The 12331-nt window shown below is 39.7% G+C and overlaps 1 protein-coding gene across 4 annotated transcripts in view; it reads left to right on the top strand.

Annotated features, from left to right (window-relative positions):
* The window catches only part of DRC11 (dynein regulatory complex subunit 11), a 111779-nt gene that overhangs the window by 16842 nt on the left and 82606 nt on the right, over positions 1-12331 (top strand). For 3 of the 4 annotated variants that reach the window (XM_074872517.1, XM_074872515.1, XM_074872516.1), the window contains exons 4-6: positions 179-367; positions 1088-1159; positions 2964-3083. In XM_074872517.1, the coding sequence (XP_074728618.1) occupies positions 179-367; positions 1088-1159; positions 2964-3083 (381 nt within the window). The remainder of the gene's footprint in view (positions 1-178; positions 368-1087; positions 1160-2963; positions 3084-12331) is intronic. The other variant, XM_074872518.1, reaches the window with a different exon arrangement.

Genomic DNA, 12331 nt, shown 5'->3' with positions numbered 1-12331 from the left:
CAAGATACTGCAAGATAGCACTGAGACAGGAGTCTCTGCTGTTTGTGACAGGGATTTTTTGTTTTAGAAAGTGTCCACAAGAAGTTCATTGGTTGGTTCATTTGCTGAGGTAGGCAGTCAACGAAACACATAACTAATACTTTGCTTTGTCCATTCCTTTTTGGCTGTACTGTTGAAGAAACCTCTCAAGGTCATGACATTTGAAGAAGCCATTAAAGTGATCCAGGTTGCAGAACGGGCTCGCCAAGGCCGTTGTCGAGCAGCATTCATGAAGCAAATTTACCTTGAAGAGAGGAAGGACAGACAAACTAAACTTCAGGTCCAGATGGGTCCAGGTCCAGATGATGCCGCCACTTGCATTCAAAAGGTGAAATCTCCGATTTAACGATAGTTCTGGTGAAACCAAATAACCGTGTTTTGTTCAGAACAGCTGTAGACAGACACACAGCTCATACGATGGGAAGCATTCTGAAATGATAGCTTTCAGGGTGTCTAGCAAGGTGAAATGCATCATTTAAGCCACTTAACAAAATGAGACAGGACCCTAGTTGTAAGATCAATGGAAACAGTCCTGTACTGGCACCGCAGGATGACTTTATAACCTACATGTTGTTTTTCCATTCTGATTTTTATGACCTCAGTTGCTCTTTCTGGCATCCCCTTGGAATCCAGTGCATCTCAGAGAATTCATACCTTTTCCTGTGATCTCTGGGGAAAGAGTTCATTCCGTATCTTGAAAAGATGACAAAAGGAGATCGCTGCTAAATTCCAGAAAAAATCCTTAGACATTAATAATTCAGACAATTTAGCATGATGAGAACAGAAGCTCAGTCTAAACCTTAAGTCTAAACACTTTTTGAAACCCTGATATTGTTGTGTTTAGAAGCTAGATATACCACAGTGTGAGGGGATAACAAACCTTGGCATTTGTTTTAAAAAAATAGCAGATGGCAACCTGTTAAAGAGTAATAGTTTCAATTGTATATTGTGCCTTTCCTTCCTCTATTTGTTTTTTCCTGTGTCTGCCACAGTAAAGGAAGCTGTAACAAGGCCCATTTATCTCATTAGAGTTTTGTTTACAATTCAGGTTTGGCGTGGATATATCCAACGCAAGAAAACAGAGAAAATGAGAGAAGAGGAAATGGTATTTCTGGGGATGGTAAGTAGTGCTGCCTAGAGAATATTAAATGCCACAGTCTGTTTGTTCTTCAGACTTTTGTAATTTAGTAGAAGATGAGAAATTAATTTCTAAGATTCTTCCTATTTTAAAAGGAGTCTCTAAGGAATACAGAACTAAACTGAAATGATAGATGGCACAGAAGTAGCACAATTTGTCTTATGCTGCATGCTTTTGTGCTATATATATAGTCCAATGTATATGGCAGATGTGGAAACAGGCGGTGTAGAATTTGCCCCAGGTTCTGGGGCATTTGACCCAGGCATGACAGAGCAAGGAAATGTTATGAATCAATTTTTAATTCATAATTCCAGGACACTTGAGGTGTCTTATTCCTGGAATAGAATTAAAGCAGCAAAGTCTTCTCCCACCCCTTAGCAAGCCACTGCGTATATATGTCAAAGAGTAGGGAAAAGGGACATTAGAAGTCCCACGTTAATACATCAGTATTTCCATAAGTCCATGTAGAAATAATCAAAATATTCCTCACATCGTACTGCAAAAGTACAGGGCAGGGAACAGCTGTCCATGGTCAACTAGATTGCATGGGGTGAAAGAAAAAAAGGAAAGCACCCTTTCCAGAAGGAACCTCTTTCTCCCACAATTAGAGAAGGTACATCTCCTCCTCCCACCAACATCTTCCTTCCTAGCAAGTACCTGAGAAAAAGGATAAACTCTTTACAGTGGACATTTTCTTTGGCCACCACCAATTCTTTGGGTGCCTTCATTAGGCACTAACGAGCGTCAAGCCTCACAGCTTCAACTCCAGCTACTGCAGCACAGCCCTTGCACCAAGTTCTAGTAAAGCTGCTTTACAGCACCACATTACAGAAACATTCATCACTGCTTCGCGTTCGGTAGATTTATTTACACCTTCATGTTCTACAGTTCTTAAATGATTAATTTATAAACTAATAATTTTGAATTAGAACATGCTTTCTCCTTCTCCCAGATAATTTGGATTATTTTCTTGCCCAGCAATGGAATTGCCCTTAGCTACGTTATAGGTTTGTGAAAACTAATTGTCCCTATACCATACATCTGTCGAACGTGTATCATGAGTTAAGAATGACCTTAAAATCTTATCTTTAGGAAGTAACATGTACATTTACCTAAGCTTTGCCATGTTAAATACAGATAACACATTATGGATTATTGCCCGTAATACGTGCTGGTCATTAACAGTTAAATGTGACCAGCGTAATTAAACAGAGCTTTGGGTGCCAATTCTGCCTCTGTTTAAGACAGAGAAAATTCCCAGAGATTTTAACTAGGGCTGACCTAAAATGGTGAATATTTGGGATGTACTGAAAATGAATTAGAAATTACACCTTTTCCAAAACAAGGGATCATTTCCTCTCAAATCCCCTGATGGTTTCTGTCAAGTCTTAAAACTAAAACCAAAATCTAAGTCTGGTATCAGTTATTGGAGGGTTCACAGCCAAGCACTATTTTCAGGGTGGCCAATGGTAGGAGTAACTGATAACTAGGATGTAAACAGCCTAGTTTATGGGGAGAAAATCTATATGATCATAGGGATTAAGGGAATTAAAACCAAACACATACAGTATATTCATTTCCTGACCTCCGTTTAGAAGCAAGAGAATTGATGTTTGCAACTCTGCAGTCAGCCTTCTTACTCTTTATGAAGTACATAATCAAAGGATATAGGGAAAAAATTGTAAATAAAAAAAAAAAATCCGTTCTTCTTTCTAGTGTTTTTATATTCTCCATTTGTGTTTCCCTTTTACTTTTCATGCTGCATTCCCTTCCATGGTTTCCAAAGGAAGTGAGTGGCAAGCAGACATTGGTTCACACTGATAGATATGCAGCGAGCTCCAAAGGTCAAGTCCCTTTGATGTATGATCACGTCAGCCCTCTAAAAAATGACCACAGATCTTCATGTGTAAATATGTTGAATTTGCTTTTCTAATGCTGCACGACTTAGATAAATTAGAAGAGTTAGCCATCCATTACTCCAAGTCCATCCCAAAGGAGGCCTGACTTTTACTGCAATAAATATAATTTCTCTTGTAATTCTAGCTGTTTTAAAAATGTCTATGTTACTTTCATATAAAGACTGCTTTGCAAAAAGAGCTAGTCCATTTGAAGTTCTGAATAATGATTTTTGGAAAAATTCAATTGCGTTGGCCTAAAAAGTATAGAAAAACATGCAGAGACCAAGAATTGTCCAGTCTTTTACTTAATTCAGTATTATTTTCTTTACTGTCTACTTGCTTTAGAAAAATTTATGTATCTTTTCTGGAATTCGATTCTGTTTCATCTTTTGGTTGATGACAGAGTAGAAGTCTATGTTCCAGAGATTTTTCTTGGCTCAAAAGTAAAGCCTCATTATTATTATTATTTATTAAAGCTTAATGGCAGAAACAGCATGATTCCCCCAGCACATGTTTTTCTAAATCTCCGATAAATCACAATTTGCAATACCGGTTTAATTTGTAAAGAGAAGCAAGCCTCACTAAGAGCACATATATCTTGATAACTGTATCCTGACCTGTTTCCTGATCTTTCTCACGTTGCTCCCACAATGCTGTTTACTACCAACTCCAGCATGACCACCATAACCAATGTTCCAGGCATAGGTCTGTGTTTAAGCCACACTGACCATGCTGATGTTGCAAGAAACCACATTAAATTGTCTTGAAAACATGCACGTACCGTCCAAACAAACCTGTGTTAACTTGCTCTGACTATTTTACAGCTCAGTTACTCCATTTTTGCAGTTTTTTAAACTGGTGCGTACTTCCACTTGTCTATTTCTGGCATTTATAAATTCTGTGTCATTAAACACCCCAGTTAGAGGTTGCTGTGGTTGTTTCATTTTGCTGCAGCTCAAGCTAGCTATCAGCCTGGTGTAACTGGATGTGTGAACTGGTTTTTGGCAACCACTTTGTCTCAGAGCGGTACAAAACAGCCCAAGCCTAATAATGGATCTACACTCAGCGCTCTCCCTAACAGACTCTCCTGACAGGGCAGACCCTGCAGGAAGTTACACTTACAATCTCAGAACACAGGCTACTGGAAAGAGGAAAAGCTGTTTTTAACGTGAAATGTTAGGATAAACGGTTTGCAATCGGACTGATTTATGGAAGGGTAGGAGAAGCCTAGGAACAAGGAATACAAAAAGACAAGACAAAATCTGTCCCGGTTTAGGGGCTCAGCCTGCTGTTGCACCTTTGAGGCAGGAGTACTCCAAAGGCCTGACATCCCCTTGCTCATGTTTTCACTTAACAAGCACAAGTAATCAATCCCATTGGAGCCAAGCGCTCCACATGCTTAAACAATTTATAGGACTGAACCCTGCATGCTTTGTACATGCACACATGTAAACGCCTTCTTGTCTCACAGATACATCTATTGATTTACAGCTATACAGCTCTCACGCTGCTCTGTTCCGTAATTTCAGCCCTTACCAAAGAGTTAGTGGCACAATACATGCTGATCTATGATTTTCTCACATAGTATTTTCACCATTCTTCCTTCCTCTATATCCTTTTCACATGAAAAAATCTATATGGTCTTAAATAAAAAACTGTTCTCTCCTCCTTACCTCTTTTAGGCATACCCTAATTTAGGCATGTTGGATAATGCTTTTATTTATATCTGAGAAAACAGTCTGCCAAACATTCCTTGTTCTTTGAATTCCTGATAAATATAATTCATTTCATCCAGTCAGAAAAAAAATTAGCATTTCCCATAATAGCCTTCTGTGTAAACATTATAGACTATGGCTAAATAAATGTTATATGGGATTTAAGAAACTACAAACTCCATAAGTAAGCGAAATTTAAAATATTTCTTCAGCTCTTGAAAGTGGGCAGCTACAGCAGTGGTACACACCAGGCCTGCTTTTTTATCAAGCATAAGATTAAAATAACTTCTGTTTTACTTGCAACCTAGATGACGTTTTGATGTCAGCACAAAGTTATATGTTATTTCACCAGGCATGCATACACATTTAAATAGTGATAACTAATCTGTCCTGTTTTCAAGAGAAATTTTAAACCTGCTTAGTTTTGAAAGAGAAAGACTCTGGGAAGCAAGAAGCCCGCTAAATAATTTGGCTTTCGTTGGCTGGAGTCACACTAACAATGAAATCACTGCCTTTCAGAGTCCAAAACATACTTGCCATTTTTAATAGAAGTTTAACAGCATGGCCGGTTATAATATCAGAAATAAATATAACCAAAATTATGTAAACTTATATGGTCATGAATATAGATGTTTTCTCTAGTACAAATTTTCTTTATCTTATTAAAAAGTGTTACATGACAATATTTTTATAAATATAATATAAATCTATAAAACAGCCATTTTCAATATTTTTCTAACAAGGCCTCTTACTACAAATGCTTTGTTTGAATGCGTATGACAATTACTTTAATTGGCAAAGCCATTGGAGTGAATCATATAGTAGGGAAGCTTTAATGAATGCCATATATTTTGCTTAGTTGTTCCTTTTTTGTGCCTAATTTAGGAATTCAGCCATATAATTGATGTGGCTATCACCATTCGTGTACCGCGGAACCTATATGAATACAAGCTTCATCAGCCAAGAGACCTCTTTAAAATACATTCTTCCTGCAGCCAGACAAAATACATTGAGGAAATGAGAAAACAAGAACATAGCTAACTCCTACATCAAACTTTTAAAGATAATTTGGATCACACTTTACAATTCAGTAGAATAACAGTCATAAGTAAAGAACAAGACTACAGTTGCTTAGGTGGTGAATTCTTTTAGTCTACTTAGTAAGGAGTTACTTGCCCGTGTAGCCCAAATATGAGAAAAAAAATAAATCTCACCTTCACTACTGGTGAAAATAAGTGACCATTAGAACTACTTACTTTAAAAAATACTTACTTTGCTTAGGAAAGAAAGTCCTCCAGAGAAGCAAACTATACTAGTACTGAAAATAAGCAGTCTACAGTAAAACGCTACACAACTAGCACATCTTTTGAAAGATTACAATTATGGGCAATGCTGTCTGTAGCAGAACATTCACTGGAAGAAGTCCCATAAAACCATACAGCATGTGTTTCAGCTGTGCTGTTTCAGGCCTAAGAAAAGAAGCTGCCCTAAATTAAGTACCTGGTAATAAAAACTGCAGTAAATCTACCTTTCAGGCATAATATGAATGTTAGCCTTAAAACGTGAAGTAAAATGAAATGTATTTATTTCATTGAAATGAAGACTATCTTTCCTTGTAAGTGTAGTCGTAATGGAACAATTGAAGAGCAGTTAGTTCCACAGCATGGGGCCTCCTATATGTAGAGCTGTAGCCTTAAGCATGTTCAGCCAGCCTGCACACCTCTAAGTGTTTTATAATGAACAATAAAGCAGTCTGCGTTGGAAAGAGCTGTTGAGCTGACTAAGCAGAAAGGCAGGCTCTTCAAGCTAGGAAAGAGTCATCTGTGCAATTGAGTTCCTAAGTCAAAAAGGGAAAACGCACAGACTTTCATCACATTGGCTTACCTGGGAGGTGTAGGAAGCGTCTTCCTTCCTTCTACCGGTGGGTCTTCCACTTTTATAAAACCTAAATTCTCTTTGGGGAGGATAGAGGGAGGAGGAGTAAAGAACGGAAGAATCTAACAGCACTCTCATCAGCATACTTGTGACTGATGAGTTGGAATAAAACTCTCTTTTAGACAAATGTCCATTTTGCCTTATTAATTTAAACAAGGATTTTAAAGACAAAGCCCATCAAACATTAGATAAGCATTTTAAGTTAATGGACCATGTAGTCCTATTTTCCCACAAACTCAGGAATCTTCATATTATGTCCTATTTTTACAGCAACATCAATTATTAATATGTATACATTTGCTGACAGAGGACCACACTAAAAATGTGAGTTTCGTTATCCAGTTCTGGGTCATTAACTGTGAAAAGCTTGTAAATATAATGGTTTATTCACATGGGAAGCCTTCATTAAGATGCATTATTCTACAACTGATGTGGCAGCATTGCATTATCAAGTTCACTGTCTCCATCTAATATTTGTAATTTGTTTCTAAATGAGTTGCTGTTTGTAGGGCAAGTTAACAAATTTGAATTTCACATGGGCAAAGAAATTTCTTAAAGATGGGAAAACGCTTCTTCCCCCGAGGAAAAGCTATTTATTAGTGTCCTACTGTAGAATGCCCCCCTTTGATTCAGAAGCAGAAACATTAGAGGTGCTGAGAGAAGCGATGTTAGAAATAAATTGGCTTTTGTCTTCCTTAACGTGCACATTAAGTATAGAGGGCCATAACAGCAGCACTCGTCATATTGTGTCTGTATAACTCTTTAGAGCTCCAGAACAAGCATGTAGCCACATGGAACATTGATCTGCAGTACTGCAAGGCACACAGGTCAGAGCCTGGCCAGCTGGGAGACGTTCCAGCGGGAGCTGTTTGAAACCATCCTCTCACACTGTCCATCTGTCTTGGCACTCCTTCTGCCATTTCACTACCGGTTCTCTCTTGCCTCCTCAGATGGCCAAAGCTTTTTCAGACATACTTTCTTCTGAAGTCTGCTCCTTGGCTAGAGAACACAAACTCTACCAGGGCTGTCATAGAGACTCTGTCTCCATCTGAAGACACAAGAGTGCTTGAAGATGAAAATAAGTTCCCCAGGTTTTGCAGTTGTCTCCTCATCACTGAGGCAGGGTTAGGAATGCGTTAAACTCTGAAGCTGGTGAGGTTTAGGATGACACATACGTTTGTGATTAGGACTAGAACACTATGGACAAAAGAAAGCAAGCTTAACATAGTGCCTTTCTTCAACTGCAAAGCAAGAAGGTGGAAGCAGTGTTCTCCAATTCATAGCAGTTATGCTATTCATAGCTTTTTCTTTTAAGGTGCTGTAATAATCTAAAACGTTTCATACTATCCATTAAGTGCTGAGGACTCAGTTTTCTTTCCTCTGTTTATCTTTTATGTGACCAAAATAAAGCATTTTCTATGAAAAATAACATTTTCTATGAAAAATGGTAGAGAACTGACAGCTAAAACAATGGTACAATTACATCCTCTGGACATCTTGTTATATCTCTTCAGCAGCTCCTGCTGCTGAATCATCTATTTTTAGGTTGTGTTGCTAAATTCACTTCCACACTCAATTTTTATCTAGTTCATCTTCTTGTTCTCTATACTTTACCAACAGATTCCTTTTCTTGATCGTTCACACCCTTAACTACACTTGGATCAGTTCTCATAGGCCAAGGAAGCAGTTTTTAAGATAGCCTCCATTTTACTTGTTAGCCCACCTACATGTAAGTTCTTTTGATGTTTCCTCATCCCTTGTTTTCCTCAAGTCCAACTCATTTTTTGCTGACATAACTGCATTGATTTCAAAGTAAAAAAATAGAAAGCCAGGCCAGCTGTACATTCACCTGTAATATTTTAATTAAAAATCAAATAACTGGCATAATTTCCTCAATGTCATTCAGCTCTTTTCTCCTTCTCCTCCCCCAGAACAGGAGCCAGCCTTCAGTTTCTGACATGTGTCGGCCGCCTGGTCTTCACTCGTAAACAGGGCATGCTGCGTATGTTCCACATTAGACGGCCACGAACCCTTCAGGACTCATTTATCACAGCCAGCTCCGCTCTTCATTTCACGCTCTCCCTCACCCATCTGAGCTGGAGCGTGTTATTGCCAAGGCTTTTGCACTACAGGAGGACCCCCAGGTTTGGCAACTGTCTGGCCACTGCTAGGCCAACTTCAAAGGATGTCATTTGTTATTAACGGATCTCCCTGCTACTCATCGCAACGGCTTGTCTGGCAGCGCCGACTCCTGCTCAGATCAAGTGTCTTTTTGTACCTGCCGTGTCATCCTGTCTTGCTGGCTCCTCTCCAACACCTACCCTCCTCCCCAGTTTATCTGGCCGTCTAGGTCTGAGCCAGCTTCTCTTTCCCAGCAATAGGAGCAATCAAGCAACAGCACATTTCACATCAGCAATGGCCTTTTTCTCCATGTAAATAAACCCTTTTCCACATACCTTAATTTAGAAAATATTAATAACAAGAAATCAATAGGACTGGAAAAAAAGATGGTCAAATGAGAATAGTCTTAACAACTTTCCCTTTTCTTTCATTCCTTTCTTTAGTGAGTTATCAAAGGTGGGTAGCTGGACTCTTATTGGTAGATGTTGTTCCTGGTTTTTTTGTTTTCTCGTGGTAAAACAGTCTTTGGAAAAGAAAACGAAAGAAATACGAAGGTCAAATACAACAGATCTTCTTTTCATAAGATGTTCTACAAGGTTATGAATGTACTTCAGCCTTAGGGCTTTGAGTGCAGCTCAGAAACTAGTACCAGCAGGTATATTGATAACTGTATGGTGCTCAGACAGATAGCTGCACAAATATTTACTCAGGTCTTGGCTGGATTTTGCCAACCAGAGCATGTTCTGTAGCCTTCTTGCTATCAGCATCTAAGCCAGCTAGTTTAGAGCTACCTGGACTGTGTCCACACCAGCTTCATGACTCTGGACCCAAGTGTAGATAAGGTCTGTATTAATTCACTTAAAGATAAGAATTTCCTACTTCTGGTCTTGCTCATATGGGCATGTTCTTGCCAGTTCAAACAGTTCTTACCTCTCCTGGCTTTGGTACTGATGAAAGATATGCTGATAGTAAATTCACAGTGACAAATAGCTCGTCATCAAGGGCTCCCTCAGGACTCAGGGGAGAGCAGTTCAGAGGAGGACCTGAGCGGAGGAAAGGTTCAGAGCTGGCAGAGGAGCTCTCCTGTCGGGGCTGCTGCCATGGGCCATCCTGCTCTCCACATTGGTCTGGTCCTGTGCTCACCCACCACTTTTCTTGCTATGGCTCTGGCCCTCAGCTGCCTCCTTGGCTAGCTGATTCACCTCATCATACTAGGAGACAATTAACCAGAGGTAGGGCTTGGGAAGGGGGACACACACAACAAAAGGGATTGTTCTCCACTTCTTAGAGAGCTGAACTGGTTCACTGCAGGGGTCAGGTGAGTGCCAGAGCTTGTGCAGGAGAAGGGAGAGACCACACATCCAGCAGTTAGGGTGTAGGGGGAACTGCCCCTTCCCAGCACCAATGAGCTGTTTTTATCTGGTGAGCCATCTCATGACATTTCACCCTTACGTTCAGATGCGTGCTGTGGAGGAGCCCATCTTTCTCCATCGGCTGCAGATCACCCTCACTAAAGCTGAAGATATCCTCGTGCCCCTCACATGAGGGTTACCTAGGCCTGAACATTGATTTTATCACTTTCCAAAGGAGACGGGAAGGGACCTTCTGCCCACCCAGCAAGACATCATCAGCATTCACCACACCTACCTTTGCTCACGGAAATACTCTTTCAAGTCCCCCTTCTTGTGCTTCCAGATTTCTTTCCCTTATGCTTTTTCTCCTCACATATCTTCAACTAGAAAACATATTTCTAAATGAAACAGCCCTTCCCTGGCTTTCCCTGGTGAGCATCTAATTACGAAATCTAGTAGGTTGTCCTCTGCATGCAGTGCAGAGTCTGTTCTCACCATGTTATGGCAGTATACAAAGTCATGGAAGAGTCATGTTGGCTCTAGCTGGCTCATCTCTTGGGTAGCAGCCCTGCTACTGATACCTCTAGGCAACAGCACTTTGATGAGAACTTCTCAGAACAACAGTCCCTTGAGCATTGCTGTAGTGAAACAAATAGTTGAGTGGGAAACTGCCTGGGGGAAGTAGATCTTGTTTCTAGATCTCAATGTGGGAAGCAGTCCTTGTGGGTCCTCCTCTGATTTCCAGATGAACCCTGAGAAAACATCTGGCTATTCTGAGGTTCATTTAATATTAGTAAGGCACACAATGGTGAAATCCAGGTGAAATCCAAATAAATAGTGTTAATATTAGTTGTGCTATACTTAAAAATAGGTGCTGGTGAAGGTGAAGATTGGAAACACTTGACTTCCATAGAAACTGAGAACTGAGTGAAGGTAACATCTCAGGGTGAAAGGCAATGTTTGGGGTCATATATTCAGGAAGAGAGCATGTGCAGCTGCCTTTCAAAAGCATGCTGCTCTTCTTGCTTCCTCCTGAATATTTTCTCACTGGTGGCCTTGGCCAATGCCTTTTGCATAGCACGAGTCATACACTGCAGATGCAGGGAAGGCAGTAAATTGCTTTCCTGAACAGGGCCTCTGCGCTTACTTTGTGTAGTGTGCAGTCCCGCTGTGTGCTTTCTGAAACCAAATTTGCTTGGCACTTGTTAGTGATTTTTGGAACCTGGTCGAAGCATGGAAAAAGACCGAATAACAGATCTTAAATATAAGCTGGCCTTTGATAGAGGCTTTTTTGTCTTTGCGGGAGACCTCTGAAATTAGGACTTGGAGCACACTAGCAAATACATCACCAGAGCAAGGAGAATGCATTACACTAAATTAGTCTGAGATGTGCTGATTAAGGGCAATTTCTATAGATTCTGAAGGTGGAAGGCCAGAGCAGAATTGTATGGGGGTTTTTTATGCAAACCAATAGTCCTAGGCTTTTGTTCACATATGCTGCCACCTATGTGTCAGACAGTCACTAAATTTGAAGAGTAAAACACCATATTACAGAAACATATTATCATATTTTCTCCTCTTTTCCATTCTTAAATTTGACATATGCTATCAGACAACAGACTAGTATTTCTTAAGAATGTAGAAAAGATTTTGTTCTAGAATTGCAAAAAAAACCCCAACAAAGCTAATTTACAAGTTAATTTTTAAAATACATTTCCCCTTTACACTTATAAGGTAGTAATAGCTCATAAAACACTGGGAACATCTTAACTTTATCAGCCATTGCAAAATAAAAAATGCAAAGTTTCAGACCACCCACACAGATGGTATTTTTCATGCTTCTGTATTTGCATACCAGAAAGACTTTCATTTTTCTCTCTCAAAGTACACATGCAAAATCGATCACAAAGCAGAAATTATGGTCTAAGACCGTAAACTGGCTTAGAAGCCCTTGTTGCCAAGGTTATCAAATCATGGGAAACTTGGGGGAGCTATGATTTTTATTACAGTGTTTGGGGATTTGTTTATTCTTTTGTTGTTGTTGTTCCTCAAGGGAAGTCGATTTCCTAGAGGAATATGACCAGCTGCAACAAAATACCAGGAAACCACTGACCAAGCAGTGTATATAAAAAT

Source organism: Strix uralensis, chromosome 6 (assembly GCF_047716275.1).
Source record: "Strix uralensis isolate ZFMK-TIS-50842 chromosome 6, bStrUra1, whole genome shotgun sequence".
NCBI classification, from domain to species: domain Eukaryota; kingdom Metazoa; phylum Chordata; class Aves; order Strigiformes; family Strigidae; genus Strix; species Strix uralensis.
The sequence above is the reverse complement of the archived record's forward strand: the minus strand, read 5'-3'. Positions and strand labels throughout refer to the sequence as shown.